The following is a 19,419-nucleotide window of genomic DNA, read 5'->3' as shown; positions in this document are numbered from 1 at the left end:
ATCTTCTCGAGAATCTCATATGGACCAACGTATCGTGGAGACAACTTCCCTTTCTTGCCAAATCTGACAACTCCTCTGAAAGGTGAAACCTTCAAAAATACTCTGTCTCCTACCTCAAATATCAACGATCTACGTCGAATGTTGGCATATTTGGCTTGTCTGTCCTGTGCTGCCTTCATTCTTTTCTGAATCAGTTTCACTTTCTCTGTCATCTCTCTGATCATATCAGGTCCAATCTCAGGAACCTCAGAGATATCATCCCAATATAGAGGGGATCTGCATTTCTTTCCGTACAACGCCTCGAAAAGAGCCATCTCAATACTCGCCTGATAGTTGTTGTTGTACGAAAACTAACAAAGAGGCAATGCATCTCGCCAATTAGTGTTAAAATCCAGCACCACTGCTCTCAGCATATCCTCCAATGTCTGGACAGTCTGCTCTGACTGTCCGTCGGTCTGTGGATGATATGCGGTACTCAGATGCAACTTCGTACCTAGAGCCTCCTGTAAACTCTGCCAGAAGTGCGAAGTAAACCGAGGATCACGGTCTGAAACAATCGACTTCGGCACTCCATGCAATCTGACCACCTCTCTGACATATATCTTTGCCATTTGGTCATGTCGGTGTATATCTCTGCCATCTGGTCATGCATATTTGGTCAATCGATCAATCACGATCCAAATCGCATCGCAACCTCTGGAGGATCTGGGTAACTGCGTCACAAAATCCATAGAAATGTGATCACATTTCCATTCAGGAATGGACAAACTCTGTAACAATCCTCCTGGTTTCTTTCTTTCTGCTTTCACCTGTTGGCAATTCAGACACTTGGTTACAAATTCAGTAACGTCAGATTTCATCTGTTTCCACCAATACTGTGTCTTCAAATCATTATACATTTTCCTGCCACCAGGATGAATGCTAAAACGACTGTTGTGCGCTTCTGTCAATATCTGTTGTCTCAAATCTGAAACATTCGGCACAACAATACGATATTCACATACAAAACACTGTCACGAACCTGATATTCCGATTGATGTCCAGCTCTGACCATAGCAATCGAATTGTGTATATTCTGATCAACTTTCTGTGCCTCTTTGATTCTCAATATCAATTCTGGTTCAGCTCGAATTGCACATAATCTCAGAGGCTGACAATCTGTTTCAAAAGCTAATACAGACAAACAGCAATCTTCTATCAAATTCGAAACACCAATCGTCGATAAGGATAAGGAACATACCTTTCGACTTAGTGCATCTGCTGCTGCGTTGGATTTTCCAGGATAATACTTGATTTCACAATCAAAATCTTTCAATAAATCAAGCCATCGTCGTTGCCTCATATTCAATTCGGACTGTGAAAATAAATACTTCAGGCTCTTGTGATCAGAATAGATCTCAAAATTTTCACCGTAGAGATAATGTCGTCACATCTTCAAAGTAAAGACAATGGCCGCCAATTCAAGATCATGAATTGGGTAACGAGTCTCATGTGGTTTCAGCTGTCTTGAGGCATAAGCAATCACATGTCCTCGCTGCATCAGAATACAACCAAATCCTCGATGAGATGCATCAGAATAAACCACAAAATCACCAGTACCTGATGGGTTAGTCGGTATCGGTGTACCGGTCAGTCTTTTCTTTAATTCAAGAAAACTGGTCTCACATTCTTCATACCAGACAAATGGAGCATTCTTCTGGGTCAACTGAGTAATAGGCTTGGCAATACTCGAAAAATCTTTAATAAATCGACGATAATATCCTGCCAGATCCATAAAACTGCGAATCTCGGGCACTGATGTTGGTCTCGGACAAGAAATCACTGCCTCAACTTTATTGGGATCAACTGATATACCATCTCCGGATATAATATGCCCCAGAAATACAACATGTCTCAACCAGAACTCACATTTCGACAGTTTAGCATACAGTTTCTCAGCTCTCAGAATTTTCAACACAGTTATCAGATGATCAGCATGCTCAATCATATTTTTCGAATATATCAAAATGTCATCAATGAATATAATAACAAAATCGTCAAGATACCTCTGAAAGACACGGTTCATCAACCCCATAAATACAGCCGGTGCATTTGTTAAACCGAATGGCATGACAATAAACTCATAATGTCCATACCTGGTACTAAATGATGTCTTTGAGATATCAGAATCCCTAACTCTCAGCTGATGATATCCAGATCTCAGATCGATCTTGGAATATACAGATGAACCCTGCAACTGATCAAACAAATCATCAATGCGAGGCAACGGGTATTTGTTCTTTACCGTAGCCTTATTCAGTTGCCGGTAGTCAATACAGAGTCTCATAGAACCGTCTTTCTTCCTCACAAATAATACTGGAGCACCCCAAGGCGAAACAATCGGTCTGACGTACCCCTTTGCCAGTAAATCTTCCAACTGTTCCTTCAACTCTTTCAATTCAATCGGTGCCATTCGAGACGGAGCCCTCGAAATCGGAACTGTACCTGGCATCAATTCAATACTGAAGTCTATCTCTCGAATCGGAGGCAATCCAGGAATCTCATCTGGGAAGACGTCAACAAACTCACACACCACTGGCAGGTCTGCCAATGATGGAATCGATTTCAGTAAGTCAACTGAATAGACAAGGAATCCCTCTGCTCCTTTCTGTAACAATCGAGTCATAGACAATACGGATATCAAATGAATTCTGGATCTAGAACCCTTACCGTAGAATTTCCACTCATCAGCCATATCTGGTTTGAATCTCACAATCTTGTGGAAACAATCAACAGTCGCTCTGTACTTGGTCAGCATATCAATCCCGATAATACAGTCAAAATCAGACAATCCAAGTACGATGCAATCTAACTCAATCTCATGCCCGTCATACTGTAGTATGCAATATTTTACAGAATTCACTGATATTAAACATGTCCCCAACGGAGAAGAAACAGACACTACAGACGATAATGACTCAATAGGCAAAGCATGACTCAATGCAAATTTCTCAGAAATAAATGTATGAGAAGCACCGGTATCAATCAATACATAAGCAGGGTAACCAAAAATAAAACAGTTACCTGCAACAACATCATCTGGTGCCTCCTGAGCCTGCTCCTCTGTCAAAGCAAATACTCGAGCCTGCTGTCTAGGAGGCTGGCTCACTGTTTGGCTACCTCCGGGCCTCTGCTGTGACTGAGCTGGGGCTGGCTGAAACGAATGAACAGCAGCAGATCGTCTATCAATCTGTCCGCTGATCCAGCTGATTCGGCTCCCTGGGATATTTGGGAACCTCTCTGTGGACACACCCTAGAAAAGTGTCCCTACTGTTTGCAGATATTGCAACTACCAGTCACTCCCTGGCATTGCTCGGTCGGATGTCTCCCTCCGCAAGTTCTGCAGTACACTCCAGTATAGCTCTGGCTCTGTCGAGAACCACCAGAGCTAGATGAACTGCTCCCTAATTTCTTGAACTGCTTTCCTCGGACTTTCAAGAAATCTTTCTTTCCACCACTGCTGCCGCCACCCTCAAATCTGGGAGGTGGTTGCTGTGGTCTCGGTGCTGGAGGAACATAGGGAGCTCTTTTCTGTCTAATCAGACCAGCTTCTGCTCCTTTGGCTCGGTTCAGGGCATCAGTGAAATTATTCGGTTGCCCTATGTTCACCAATGTAAAGATCTCGGGATTCAAACCATTGATGAACTGATCAGCAATAGCTTCTTCATTCTCGGCCACATGTGGAGCAGATCGTAAAAAAATAGAGAACTTAGTCACATACTCCTCAATGTTCAATTGACCCTGTCTCAAGTTTGCAAATTCTGCTCCCTTATCTTTCCTGTACGACACAGGAAAGAATCTCTGATAAAACTCAGTTCTAAATACATTCCAGGTAATAACTGTACCTCGATGCTCCAAGGCCCACTTTGTTGTAATCCACCAGTTCTTTGCAACATCATGCAGCTGGTGCCCTATCAGTTTCACTCTTCTCTCATTAGTGTAATCCAAGGACTCAAACAGCATCTCAATGTCGTCTAACCAACTCTCGCAATCAGCTAAAGTCTCAGTACCCTTCAGAGTCGGTGGATGGAATGACTGAAATCTCTTCAACAATGTCTCCATCGGTGTTGCTGTTACATCCATTGGAGGATTCGAAGTGCTACCCTGTTCCGGTACTCTTCGAGTAGGCGTATCTGATTATCAAAAGGGTTAGCAACCAAATACAACAAACATGTTTCAGTCCTCCTCTGATCATCTTACTGCTGATCAAGAATCGGTTCTGATTCATTTTCAATAAACACGTTACCAAATCAAATCAGATAACCAAGTAAACATGTATTTCAAAGCAGTAAATCATGCTAGCAGTCAAAAGCAAGGAAAGAAAACTCATTCTACCCCACTCACTAGCCCCTATCTCAGTCTAAAGGATCTATCGCTCTGATACCACATGTTGTGGGGACCCAGACGCTAATCATATTCTTAATCATCATTGGGACAACGTAATCAATTATAATAAACAAGGTCTAGTTTTTTTTTCTTTTTAAAATACAGTTTTAAATGCGGAACGTAATGGAATACATCCTAATATACATGTCAGTATTAAAGTACAAGTCTGGTACTATATACAATCATTCAAACTAAGGTTTAACGACTACAAATCAAGTGTTTAAACCCTATCTTTAATCAAAGTCCGTAGTCTCCACTCTAATCACGCTCTCTTCATCTCCTCGACCCTGAACATGTCCCACATGTTGTCATGCACACATACAAACACAACAAAAGCCGGATAACTTCGATGAGATATATATCCCAGTATAAACAATGTAAACATGCAGTCATATAAAAGCATATATAAAAGCATGAAACACATATCAATAACATGTATCAAATCTGAAAAACATGTATCAATACAAACTCTGCATCACACTCTGTGACTCCTAGACTCTGACTCGACTCATCTTAATCTAGGGATCCCGATCTGAATAAGAACGCAACGTTCTCCCATCTACTTTACCCCAGCTAGATGGTGGTACGTTCTTAATCCCAGACTTTGGCTGTCTATATCGAAGATCTGCAATAGGAGTCGCTCTTCTCCTCCGTCTATCGATATATATCCAAAAGTCCAGTGACTTGGCGGTTCTGCCAAAGACTAGGCGGATCTACCAAACTCTAACTCCTGCTTTGCTATAAATCAATAAAGTAAGCATATCAATATCAAGTATTGCAAATATCAAATGCAATAATCATTCAGTATGTGATTTTGGGAAACTCAAGTCAAATCTACTCGAGTTGTGCAATCCCGAATCAACATTTATTTATACATTTCTTTATATTGCAATTCTGATGTCGTTCCTGTCTGGAATTCAAAGTCTGTCAACCCTCAATCTGGCAATGACAATATCAATAGTATCATATCAATATACTGCTCAAATCAATACCAATCTGATTAATCTAGATTTAATTCAAATCAACGGCATAACCGCACAATCCCGATATCCCGGTCAATACAATCTCAACAAATAATAATTACAATCCATAACTAATATCCAACATAATCTGTAATTAATCAATAATCCAAATCTATCTGATATCAATCGATATACCCTGAAAAATCATAACAATTCCATAATCGATCTGTTTCTCAATCTGACTTCGATTCTACGATGTCTACTATGTCAAGAAAATCATATATGAATCATATTCGATTCTGACAGTATCATAATTTCAAGACATATCAAAAGTTAGCAAAACTTACGTACAGTTGTAGCCTGCCTCGATAGGAACATAGTACTAAAGTCGGATTCAAAAGCTAACGGGCGGATTTCTCGCAAATTGAATTCTAGTATCAAGAATCCAACTTTCCTCTGAATTCTCGTTTTCCTTCTTTTTGTTCTGAGGAATGAATTATATATATATATATATATATATATATATATACACATCTCGTGCATGCCCAAGCCAAGTGGCTTATTTTTCAAACTGCACGTCTCGCGCTCGGGCGGACATAAAGTTCCGCCCGGGCGCGGAACTCACGGCCCTCGCATTTTATCCCATCGCGCTCGGGCGGACAAAAACTTCCGCCCGGGCGCAACACTTTCGGCCCAAATTTTGTGCATTTCATATACTTTGTCCAGTCTAATCTCGGAATGGCCCGGCCATAATTACATCAGTTCATAATCAATAATTTCAGATTAACAGACTCAAAATCTCGGCCATTACACATTATACTATTAATTATACTTTTTCTATATTTTTTATTTTGAATATTAATCACAGTATAAAATTAATAATAGAAATACTAATAAGAAAGTAATAATAAGTATAAATTGTTGATCGTTAAAAAAAATTTCAAAGTTTGTATTTTAAATGTAATTATATTATTTAAATATGAGAATATGTTAATATTAAGGACTTTTTTAATTGTTTAGTGTATTTTAGGCTGGAGACGCTTTGATATTTGGAAAAAAAAGTTATTAATGAAAAAAATTTGTTTTCACGTGAATATGCAACCTACTGACTGGCCTTGTACACAATGCAAAGTCATGCCTACCTTTTACCTTTTCTTTTAAATAAATAATAATAATACAAATGACTCGCTGTAATTTTTTCAAAGTTGAACGCCTATATAGTACATGTATTAAAATAATAATAATAATAATAATAATAAAAATAATAATATTTATTTTATGATATATTTTGAATTGATAAACCTGTGTATTGATACTCTTAGTTGTGTATTGATACTCTTAATTGTTAAAATTGTTAATATGAGAAATTAATATATGTAAAAATTATAATTACACATGTTTAAAATGTTAATTTTTTTAGTGTAAGTCATAAAAAAAATTATTATAAAAACATACATTGGTATTATTAAATGTAATTTTTAATTAAATTGATTTGAAAATATAAATTTTAATAATAATAATAATAATTTTGTAAGTGATTCTTTAAAATTAATCCAATATAAAATATATATTTTAATATATGTGTAAGAAACTCATAATAGAATTTTTTTATGATTGTATACATTGTCTTTGTTTTCGGTGCAGACATGGATACCGTGAGGGCCTTAATCCACGTAGGTGGCTATGTCATTATTGAAGATGGTATGGTTGGATATAGTATTCCCGCGACCAGGCCCATTAAAATCCCTCGGTCTACTATATTTTCTCAGCTGGTGAATTATGTGCATCGCAAGCTGGAGTTCGACCCATCAAAATTCTGCATCAAATTGTAAACGAAATATTGTTATAGCTCGTTGTCTTGTTACATGGAAGAGCATGTATATATCACAGATTATGATAATCTACAATTTATGTTTGAGTTGCCGACACTGGATTGCATGTACTTGTATGTTGATTCATCGCCAGTGTTACAAAACATAAGTGATTACGATTTTGATGCAGTCATGCCGGTAATAACGCAAGGTTTGGGAACAATAGGTTTAAATGAAGCGGGACCTTCTATGTATCGCGTCGATGAACAGTCAACTCAGACATATTCTGGGATTGACACTGGTCCTTGGGATCACCATATCACGGCTCACACTGAAGAAGACTATGCATGGGGGATGAATAGAACACGAGAACTGGATTTTACTTCAAGGGGTTGGGATCATCATATCACGATTCCATCAGGAGTTGATGTTGCATGGGGTTCTAGTAGAGCACGCCAATTAGATTTAAATTCATGGGGTGATGAAGAAAATACCACAAATGTTGGACATTTTGATAGTTCTACTGTGGATGAAAATATTCCCGCCCCAATTACAGAACACATGCCTGAACAAGATGATTTATTTGGGGACAGTTCGCATCATGTCATGAATAGCGATGATGATTTGCATGCTACATCAAGTGACGGAGAAGATGATGAACATGTTGACAATGCAAATGAACGGACATCAGCGCGTGTGTTAATGTCTGGACCAACAATGACAGAGAACATTCCTATTGCACAGAAGCAATGTAAGGCCCTGTCCTCAGACCCTGCAATCACAGTTCCTGGACTCAGACCAGCTTGCATTTACTCATCAGACTTCTCAACGCCAGGAAAATGGAGTTTGTGCCTTAGCTCAAGTGGTTACCAGGATTGTAGCCAATATACCTATATACCAGGAGGTTGAGGGGTCGAATCCTGGGAAGGCAACCAGGATTGTAGCCAATATACCTATATACCAGGAGGTTGAGGGGTCGAATCCTGGGAAGGCACAAACTCCACTTTCCTGGCATGGAGAAGTCCGATGAGTAAGTGCAAGCTGGTCTGAGTCCAGGAACTGTGATTGTAGGGTCTGAGGACAGGGCCAGGGCCTTACAATAAAAGGCGTCTTTTATTGTAAGGCCCTGGCCCTGTCCTCAGACCCTGCATTCACAGTTCCTGGACTCAGACCAGCTTGCACCTTTTATTGTAAGGCCCTGGCCCTGTCCTCAGACCCTGTAATCACAGTTTCTGGACTCAGACCAGCTTGCACTTACTGATCGGACTTCTCCAGGATTGTAGCCAATATACCTATATGCCAGGAGGTTGAGGGGTCGAATCCTGGGAAGGCACAAACTCCACTTTCCTGGCGTGGAGAAGTCCGATGAGTAAGTGCAAGCTGGTCTGAGTCCAGGAACTGTGATTGCAGGGTCTGAGGACAGGGCCAGGGCCTTACAAGCATCATTTACGTGAAATTCCCCAATTTTTCAATGAAGTCTATGACGAACAAATTCCAGATTCATTTGGTATTCCTTTTGCATCACGAACAAACTTTTACAATCCCGAAAGTCCAGAGCTCGGTGTAAAAATGGTTTTTAAGAGCAAAAATGATTTAATAGCTTCAGTGAAGGATTTTTCTGTTCGGGTTTTGAGACATGAATATATCATTGTCCAAAGTTCTCAGACAATTTGGAAGGTCAAATGCAAGAACTGGTCCGAAGGTGGCAATTGTGGGTGGGGAATTCGAGCATCGATGAAAAAAAGTTTAGGCTACTTCATGATCACAAAATATGGTGATGATCACACATGTACGTCTACCCAAGTCGGTATAGATCACCACAACCTTGACGTAAACATGATAGCCAGTACACTTTTGGGAATCGTGCGTTGTGATCCTGCATACGAGATCAAATATGTGCGAGAAAGTATTAAAGAAAAATATGGGTATGATATATCGTATGCTAAGGCATGACAGAGTTTGAAACGCGCGATGGAGGTAGTCTATGGCACATGCGAAAGCTTTGTAACTTTGCTTCCTAAATATATGAGAGCTTTGTCGAAGTACAATCCGGGAACTGTTGTAGAATGGAAGCATCTTTGACCGTATGACCATCCACATAAAGTTTTGAACTTTGTGTTTTGGGCCTTCAAACCATGTATAGATGGTTTTCGACATTGTCGCAACGTAATCAATGTAGACGGTACCCATATGTACACCAAATATAAGCACAAACTACTCATAGCAGTAACGTTGGATGCCAATAACCAGGTTTTGCCGCTAGCATTTGTGCTTGTTGATGAAGAAAATTAAGAGTCTTGGCATTGGTTCCTCGGTAATGTTGCACGACATGTTACCAGAGGGTATAGTGGTGTGTGCCTTATATACGATAGACATGCGGGTATAACAAGTGCAGTGCAAGATCTCCCTGACTTCAAGCCTCCTCGTGGTGTTCATCGTTTCTGTTTGAGGCATATTTGCTCTAATTTCAACAGTAAGTTCAAAACATTCATTTAAAAGACTTATGTTGGGAAGCAGAGATACAACACCAAGTAGCAAAATTTAATGCGACAATGGAGGCAATTAGAACAAATAATGCAGCAGCTTTCACGTATTTGTCAAACATTCCAAAAAAAAAAATGGTCATTGGCTCATGATGGTGGATGGAGACGAGGGATAATGACGACGAACATGTTTGAGTGTACTAATGGTGTGTTGAAAGGGGTGCGACGTCTTCCAATAACTGCAATAGTGGAGATGACCTTACAGCGATGCGTTCACTATTTCATTCAACGGCGAGCGCGAAGTGATAAGATGCTGGAAAAAAATCAACCATGGACCGACTACGCATGCTCTAAATTTGATATGTGGTCAAAAAAGTCGATTGAACATCGATGAATGCTATTTCCATCAAGAATACTATTGATCAAATGCACATGTCGACCGACATAGATGAATGCTATTTCCATCAAGAATTCTAACAACCTCGGAGGACTCCATATCATAAACTGTCCATAGAAACTGAAGCAAAAAAAATAACAAAAAAAATTATCAAGATAATAATATAACATTCGGATTGAAATTTTAAAAAATTCCAAATTTTAAATAACTAAGTTATGTATCTACCTGCCCTTCCACCATCATGTCAAGCATATATCTCATTATACGGACCGAATGATGGGCCGTGTGTGTCCAAGAGAATCCACGTCTCCACCTGCAATTTATAAAAGTACACATTACAGTAATTAAAAGTACATTAAAAATAATAATAATACATGTTAATTAATTCTGATTAGTACCGTGCGCCGTATGGTGAGAATGGTAGACCCTGATGCACATCTGCAGCCTGCTCATCTGACATAGATACTTGTTGCGCTATATCAGGGTAAAGAAGAATAATTCTAGACCATACCCAAATCTGCAATAACATATAACAGAAATTATCAAATGATAAGAAAAATTAAGTACAACAAATATAATGATCGTAAAAGTGTAAAAATACCCGCAATATCTGAACATGCCCACACAAATTTGTCTTTAATCTCATTGATGTGTTGCACAGCTCTCTGTAAAGATATGCCAATACAGCAGAACCCCAGCTATATGTATTCACCATTTCTATGTCCTCAAGAAACTGCAAATATATAAGTTTCACAGCAGCACCTTCCGAGTCCGGAAACATGCAGCCACCAATGATCATTAATGCAACACAACGGGAATATTGTGCCACGTTCTCTTCAGTGATTTCATCATTAATCATATTATTCAGACAATGGTCTCGCAAAGCGGTCAGATAAAAGTGTGCACCTTTAATCTGAGAAGATGTAGGTGTATAACCCAACCAAGCTGCGTATCGCTATTGTAACGTATATTTGTCGTAAGCGGTATCTACACCAGTAATGGGCATGCCATCAATATTCAACCCCCAAATAAGAGCAACGTCTTGTAGGGTGATTGTTGCCTCGTCAATTGTAAGGTGAAATGTATGTGTCTCCCGACGCCATATCTCAACGATGGCTGTAAGCAAATGATTATCATAGTTTTTAATAGGACCGCACTGAATGACACCATAGAAATACATGCGTGCTAGACACAGGCAGACACGGAGGTGAATCCCAGCATTATGCAATCTCCAAAGACATTTGTCAGACCGGCCTGTAGGAATTAGTGCATCCAGGTTTCCAACATTGATATTATTTGATATGTGTTTACCCCGCAAATACAACACATTTTCCGTATTTTCAGCCATCTTGCAAACAAAAAATCATTATATAACAAATATTATAATTTTTATCAATAAAATGTAACTAATTAAATTTGCTAAAGTAAAATTTAAAGTAATTTTATTTTTGTATATTTTTTAATTTAAAAATAATTTTATTTTAGTATAATAAAAAATTTTAAGTAATTTTATCTTAGTATATTTTTAAAATTTTAAAATAATTTTATTTAAGATTTCATCTTTCATATCAACTTAATTTAGCAACATAAATGTAAAATAATGGGTGAGATTTAATAACTATAAATCAAAATATTTAAATTACTGTCATTGGTATTACTAATTTAATTTTTTAACACATAATTACTAATGTTATCGCTATTCTCTTTTTAATATTATTATTAATTTTTTAAAAAATATCTTGTTTATATTATTGGGCATATTTGACAACAATAATTATTTGTAGTTATTTTTTGTTTCTTGTTTCTATTAATTATTCGAATAATTTGTCGTGGTTCCTAGTACTTATTAGAGAAACAAACATGCTCATATAATAAATAAATGTCAGAGAAACTTATATTCAAGTAATATGTAATATGGAAATATATTTTACAAAACAAAGATTACATAAAAAATGATTGTTGTTTGATTTTTTTATTACAAAATATGTTTTTATTATTACATTAATAACAATTTACCAGTATCTAACAATGATAGAAAACAATTTACCATGCATATAACTTTCACAATTTACCAGTATCTAACAATGATAGAAAACAATTGTTTTTAAATATATATTTTGACTCGAATTTTCATGAATGTGCGTCCGAAGATGATGGTTGAAATAATATTACATTATGCTAATTTTCATAATCTTATTTGTGTCAATAATATAATTCAATCAATCAAATTTAGTTCAATAAATCAACGAGCAATAATAAATATAATTAAAAAATCAATAACGTTACCTCTTCAGATTCTCTCTTACAAAATAAATTATCAGATCAACGATCAAAATTATAACATGTCAATGTTAAACATTCTTACAAAAAATACAATACAAAACAACATTAATTCAACAATAATAAAATAAATTAATACCTCATAATTTTCGATAACAAAAAACTTACGCACACAACGTCCGATCGAGAAGAAATTTAACTAACAGAAACCATCGCCGAAAAAACGAAACGAAAAACGAATCAGAAGAAATGCGTAAGACTTGCGATGAAAATATGCGAAGATCGGTGGTGTTCGAATTGCAAGTGAATTCGGTGCGCTAAAAATATGCGGAGATCGGTGCAATTTAAAGATGGGGAGGAGTCACGGACTCCTACGAATCTGCGACAGCCTGCCGCGGATTCTTAGAGTCCGTGACTCTGCCATTAAGCTTTTTTTAAAAAAAATTTAGAATCCGGAATTTGAAACTCCGGATTGTAATATTTTCACAATGTTAAAATCTGCAATATTTTAATATATAATTTTTAAAAATATATTTAAAAAAAAAAACCCCCATTTTTCTTGGCCCCAAGATTCCTATCGACATTTGCTTGCATCCTTATTGATTGGGCATTCATACTGTTGGACTCGCTCTTACATTCATCTTCATTTATTTATTCAATTTAATGATATTCATTAATCCTCCAATAAATTAAAAAATAAATAAAAATTGATCTTCATCCTCAACTCGGTTCTATTTGGTACACAATCAACTTTGATTCGAAATACTTTAAGGCATCGTTTAGTTTGTGTGATAAGATAAGTAAATGATATATAATAAGAGTGATTATAAAATAAAAAGTAAGGATAAACAACACATTATGATAAATTATATGATGTTTGATATGATTTTAACTTGTCCGTTTGGTACGTGTGATGGGATAAATAAATGATTAGTAATTAGAGTGATTAAAAAATGAGATATATGAATTAATAGTATGGTGTGATAAATAACATGGTGTTTGGTATGATTTTAAAATGATGGATTAATTTTGTAAATTTTATTGCAATAACCAAAATACCCCAAGTGTTAATTAAATATATATTCTTAAAATAATTGGATAGATAATTAAATATTTATAATTATAATTTACATTTATTAAAATTAATTTAAATATATGTATTAGAAATAAATTTGTAAATATGCATTTACTTTAATAATTTAAAATAAAAATAATATTTTGAATGTTAATATTAAATAAAGTTTAATAATAATTACAATATTATTATTTTTTAAAATAATTATAAATATTCTAAAATAATTTGTAGATAATTAAATATTTATAATTATAATTTACATTTATTAAAACTTATTTAAATATATTTATTAGAAATATATTTGAAAATATTACGGTAATCATTAAACAAAATAAATTAGAATTTAATAAATATTTATTTTCATGAAAGAATTAATTAACAAGATTAGAAATTTATAAAAATTTAATTTAATATAGATTTGCATTACAATTTATTTTCTTTAAAATGATTGAAAATAATAAAAATATAAGAAATTAATTTATAAAAAAATATAATAAAAATTTAAATATTATATTAATTTATCATTATCACTATTGAAAAATTATACATTATCTCACATTTGAGGAGGGATATTTAATCACACAAATAACATAAATAGTGATGGCTTTCAATTATAATCAAGGGCCTCCATGTTAAATTAAAAATGAACTAAACATGGGATAAGGGATGATTATTTAATAATCATTTCTTTATCATGGCTACCAAACATAGCCCGCTTGATTATTTTTGTTAATTATTTACTAAAATGCCCTCATCGTATATTAATTAATAATATATTCTTAAAATGATTGAATAAATAAATAAAATTTCTAGAATTAATTAATTTAAAAAAGTATAAATAAAATTTAAATATTATATTAATTATTAAATTTTCATTAATTCCAATTTCGCAAAAAAAACTAAAACAATGGATTAATATTATATAAAATAATCAAATTTTGATAATAACCTAAATATGCATTTATTGTGATAATTAAAATATTAATACAACTTTGAATATTAAATAATGGTTAATAACAATTATAATATTATGGTTAAAAATAAATAATAAAATATGATAAATAATAATTAAATTATTTATAATATTAGTCAAATTAAAAATTATATTTAAATATTATTAAATTTTTTGAATTTATAATTTTTTAAACTTTAGAATATTAAAGGAGAATTTAAATTAATCAAACATCATCCCTTCTCCGCCAAAAGATTATATAATCATCAACAAGAGGATAATAATGCATACAGTGGGGGTCGGGTGTGGGCTGAACGAGCTTATCACAATCTTAATCATGTACACCAGACACATGATAAGTGAAAGATTAAAAATCAATCACCCCTTATCATGCACACCAAACAATACCTAAAAGTCATAATAAACACTAGTGTATCGACACACGTATTGCATGCTTGTACAATATTTTTTGTAATTCATTTGATTTATATTTAAATAAAGATCAAAATATAATAATGAGAAATAGAATTTTGATATATTAATTAAAAAAATAAATAGAAAAAAAAAAGGAAAAAAACAAAAGTAGAGAGAAAAAACAAAAGTTGGAATTGAACCTACGATCTGATGCTTAGAAAAAAAGACTCTATCTGATAAGTTACATATGACTTACATTAAAGTTTAACACTTTATTTATATATATAATTACTAAAAAAAGATAATTACATCAAAAGTTATTTACTCTGAGGGTCTCAAACTTAATAATAATATATATATATATATATATGTATATATTATGGTCATTTAAAAAAAAAAGATTTGAACAAAGTTATTTTGCTAACTATTATGAAATATACATCTTCGTGTAAAAAAATGTTTGACCAAAGTTATTTTACTAATGACAAGGAAAGAAATATGCATCTCCATGTAAAAGTCACGAATTGAGTTAAATGATTTTATTCTTTTATTTATCTATTCTCTAATATCAAAATGTAAATCTATATTATATGAGACTTTAATTTAATTTTAGCAAAACACCGTTAAGCCTTGTGAAGTTATGGGCTACCGAGTCAAATGGGTTGGATTTATTTAAGGCCCATATGTGGTTAACTGGGCTCTAACAATTTTCGGCCCATTTATTAGATCGAAGAGCAGCATCCCCCGACAAATCGAAGAACTCAGCGTCAGCGCAGATCGTATGTTTTCTGCAATTCAGTGATTATTTTTCTCTGAGAAAATCTCGCAAATTCTTTCTCTAGCAATGGCCACATTTCTCAGTCGAGTATGTTTTTCTGCACTTTTTTCAATCTTGTTTCATTTCGTTATCCTAGATCATTTAATAATTTCGGCATTCATTGGTTGTTTATGATAGATCTGGTTTAATAAGGTTCATAACCACTTTGATCCTTGTGTAATATATGTTTTTGGAAATACCCGCGAAAATGATTCCGTTGCGATTCAATATTCGTGCAGTTTTATGGGGACTTGAGCCTTTTGAACACAGCCCATTGTTGTATGTGTAAAGTGGATTCAGTACAATGTATTGTTCTTCAGTGTAATTTCGAACTTTTCAGTGTTTTGAAGGATGATTTCTGATATTTTATACGCAATGAGAATGTGTCTTTGAATTAGATGCATGTGCAGGGAGAACTCGCGCCTACATATATTAACTTGCCCCCACACTTGATGTATATAAATTCTGATGCACTGTGAATGATCATGATTTATACATCTAGGATTGATGAATGCGTTATTTAGATGCTCTGTACTATATGTGTATGGTTAGGTCATAATCCTTGTTGAAGAGCTCCCTCAAGTTTGCCAGTCATTCTACAATTGCATGTGGAGTCGATTGACATCACAACATTGTTCATACTTTGTGAAACCTGCATCCATGGCGGCCTGCTCTACAGAACTTTAATTTATTTATCACAATTCGGTGAATGAATCCAACTTGTAATATAAACATGGGAAATCCTAGATTGTCTCTCCCTATATCAATTTTTAACGTGAGCACTGATGTTTGGTTGTAAGCCCAAGAGAGCCTATTACCTAAAGAGGAGCCTTTTAGATAGGAGAGCCCTTCCAACCTATCAGTAATCACAATCGCTTGCGAAGCTGATGTGGGTTCATGGCACATATTGTATGTGTTTAGTGACTGTGTAGTTTTATAATTCTGATTGGTGTTTTAACTAGGAATTGTGAAATTTTTCATGATTGGCTTTATTGGTTTCGGTAATGATTTTGATCAAGAGTGTATGAACATTGTAGGAGGCTTGCCCTACTATAAAGAACATACTGCTATTGGATTCTGAAGGGAAACGTGTTGCAGTTAAGTACTATTCAGATGACTGGCCGACCAACAGTACAAGGCTAGCTTTTGAGAAGTCCGTTTTTACGAAAACTCAGAAGTCTAATGCTCGAACTGAAGGTATTGTTATGCTTGAGGTTTTTCGGTAATTTTTCGTTGAAAATGTTGGCAATATATAGTTTTAATGTGAGGGATGTTTTATAGTTATGATTACACTCATAAAATTGTTGTGTTCTGGTTGGTAAATAAAGCCTGCTACCACTTCGAGGTAGGTTGATTCACTCGAAAAGCGGCCTTTTGTCTTGCCACTCTTTGGTGTGCTCCTTGTTGCTTAAATTTTTTGTCACAACTAGAAGTTTTGATGAATATAATTTCTATATAAGGTAATAGTTATTCGAGTTGTTTTTTATGCATTTGTTTCATGGCTGTCCAGCGGAGATAACTATGCTGGAGAACAACATTATTGTGTATAAATTTGTTCAAGATCTGCACTTCTTCGTGACTGGGAGTGATGATGAGAATGAACTGATCCTAGCAACGGTACTGCAGGGTTTCTTTGATGCAGTTACCCTGCTCCTCAGGTTTTATTTTATGTTGGAATTATCCACTACTTTTGGAACTTGAAAAATGCTTGTTTATGATTTTATATTAGTGAGGGTTTTGGTATATTAGGAACAATGTTGAACAAAGGGAGGCGCTCGAGAACTTGGATCTGATTCTTTTGTGCCTTGATGAGATTGTTGATGGAGGGTATGTTCGTTGTCATTGATTCTGATATTTTATGAAAAAATAATCTGCCAAAATTGGTTGCCAAAGGCTGGGGCAAATGAATCACATTATTGTTTACCTTAATGAAGCCACTTTATAATATATATATATATATATATATATTGGTGGTAAATTTGAGAATACAATCCAAGTATAAGACATCTTTTCGACCGTTCTTTTAATCTTATGTAAAGTGTTTCTGTAAGATAAGTCCCAGTGGATTAGTCACTTGTGGTCTCCATCAGCAATCTTGTTTTTATAAGTTTGAATGATTTCACATATCCGCCATTCATCCTAATTAACCTGATCACATCTTCAATTTCTAAATTTAAATTTTGGTCATCTATAATTTCCTTTTGGGGTCACCTTTTTTTCCTATGTTTATGCCTATGGCAGGATTATTCTCGAAACTGATGGTAGTACCATTGCTGGAAAAGTCGCAACCCACAGTATGGATGATGGAGCATCACTGTCTGAGCAGGTGCTGTTAGTCAATTATGTTTGTCTGCATACTAAAAATACACTATTACTTCGTTGGGGGTGTTGCATAGATTTTGCTTGGAAAAATTTAATGAGTTTTGATATTTGCCCGCAGAAGCATTTGATGAATTATCTATATCTCTCGCACAGTAATGTGTGCAGTGTGTTGTCCGTGCTAGGGGTTTGAACGAACCAAATCAAATTTAATATTGCTCATTGTTTCACATTCTATCCCGAGGTTGAATTTACTCGGCTCAAAATTTGGAAACGAGCTGTCTTGGGTAGTTGTGTTTGAGTTCAGCTCAATCTAGATTTCAAATTCTAGCTTTTTATTCTTTTAGCTCGAGTTAAAATTATCGGACGCTATTAAGCAAATGTTTCAATTTCGGTTTCAGCTTGTGATTTATTATATTTATGAAAATATATTAAGCTCACGAGCTTATCGAATAAAATGTTTCAGGTCAAAGTGGTTTTTGAAAATATGTCTCAATATGCTTGAAATAGACTTGAATCCGATGGTGTCAAATATAAAACGAATATTATCAAACTGCTGGAGAAATTTGTGATTCCATTTGATTCTCTTATACTAGTTTGTGTGGCAAAACAAACACAAAAAAGAATAACCACAGAATCACTTCATTGCATACAATTTATTGTTAGAAGTTGCACTAGTACTGATCTATTCTTTCTTTTAATCACTTGAAGAGCCAACCGTGTGAGATGAAAGTTTCATGAACAGTTTTGAGGAGGGATAGCAGTTTCTGAAAAAGAATAATCTATTTTTATACACTTCGACCATCTATTCGTTATATTTTTGCAACGCTGACAAGTTTGATATTGATTTTTGCAGACGATAGCTCAAGCTCTAGCCACAGCTCGCGAGCACTTGACAAGGTCACTTCTCAGTTGAAACCATTTCAGTAATTCATTCTTCAAAATTTCTTCCTATGTGACAGTTGTTTTCCTTGTTTCTTTGGTAAAAATTCTCTCTTTTGAGATTGTTTGGTGTCTAGAAGCAGGACAGGTCGTAAGAATAAAACTACTCATGTTTTTGTCCTATAAGTGAACATGTATTCGATCTATTTTGTGTCCTTTTTTCATATTTTACTTACATTACCATGAATTCGAGTTATCTATTAATTCCTTGTCATATTTCAACAAGACTTGTCATTTATTTATCTAATACCATTTGAAGCAGAAATTTGGACTGAATCGGGTTTGTCCAAATGCGGATTTCTTTGCTTCTAAATGGCATTTGCGTACGCTTTCAAGTTTCAACTTGCAATATTCTAAGACTTAGAATAAGATCAGTACTAATCACGTTTTGGCAAAGTAATTGGACTTGTAAACAGCCGGCATAAAGTTTTCTTCTAAAAAAAAATTGTATTGCTTTGTTTTGGCAGGCTCGTGAAACAATGTTATTATAATTTATTAAAAAAATAACCTTGAATTTATCATAATTTTATTTTAATTCGATA

The 19,419-nt window shown here is 34.8% G+C and overlaps 1 protein-coding gene across 1 annotated transcript; it reads left to right on the top strand.

The window, feature by feature from the left end:
* The first annotated feature begins 15,517 nt into the window (after nt 1-15,517).
* Nucleotides 15,518-19,041, top strand: LOC142531904 (coatomer subunit zeta-1-like). The gene is made up of 6 exons (XM_075638175.1): nt 15,518-15,664; nt 16,654-16,813; nt 17,127-17,274; nt 17,366-17,443; nt 17,858-17,942; nt 18,792-19,041. The coding sequence occupies exons 1-6, from the start codon at nt 15,644-15,646 to the stop codon at nt 18,849-18,851; spliced, it is 552 nt and encodes a 183-aa protein (XP_075494290.1). The 5' UTR covers nt 15,518-15,643; the 3' UTR covers nt 18,852-19,041.
* The last annotated feature ends 378 nt before the right edge of the window (nt 19,042-19,419 follow it).

This window comes from Primulina tabacum, chromosome 17 (assembly GCF_025594145.1).
Source record: "Primulina tabacum isolate GXHZ01 chromosome 17, ASM2559414v2, whole genome shotgun sequence".
Classification (NCBI taxonomy): Eukaryota; Viridiplantae; Streptophyta; class Magnoliopsida; order Lamiales; family Gesneriaceae; genus Primulina; species Primulina tabacum.
Note: the sequence above shows the minus strand (reverse complement) of the source record. Positions and strands in the feature narration are given on the sequence as shown.

What these genes read in the sequence shown, in the direction of transcription:
- LOC142531904 (XM_075638175.1), top strand. Translation starts at nt 15,644, where the DNA reads ATGGCCACATTTCTCAGTCGA. An exon ending in TGGCCACATTTCTCAGTCGA is followed by an intron (nt 15,665 to 16,653) that starts GTATGTTTTTCT and finishes TGAACATTGTAG; the next exon opens with GAGGCTTGCCCTACTATAAA. An exon ending in GCAGTTACCCTGCTCCTCAG is followed by an intron (nt 17,275 to 17,365) that starts GTTTTATTTTAT and finishes TTGGTATATTAG; the next exon opens with GAACAATGTTGAACAAAGGG.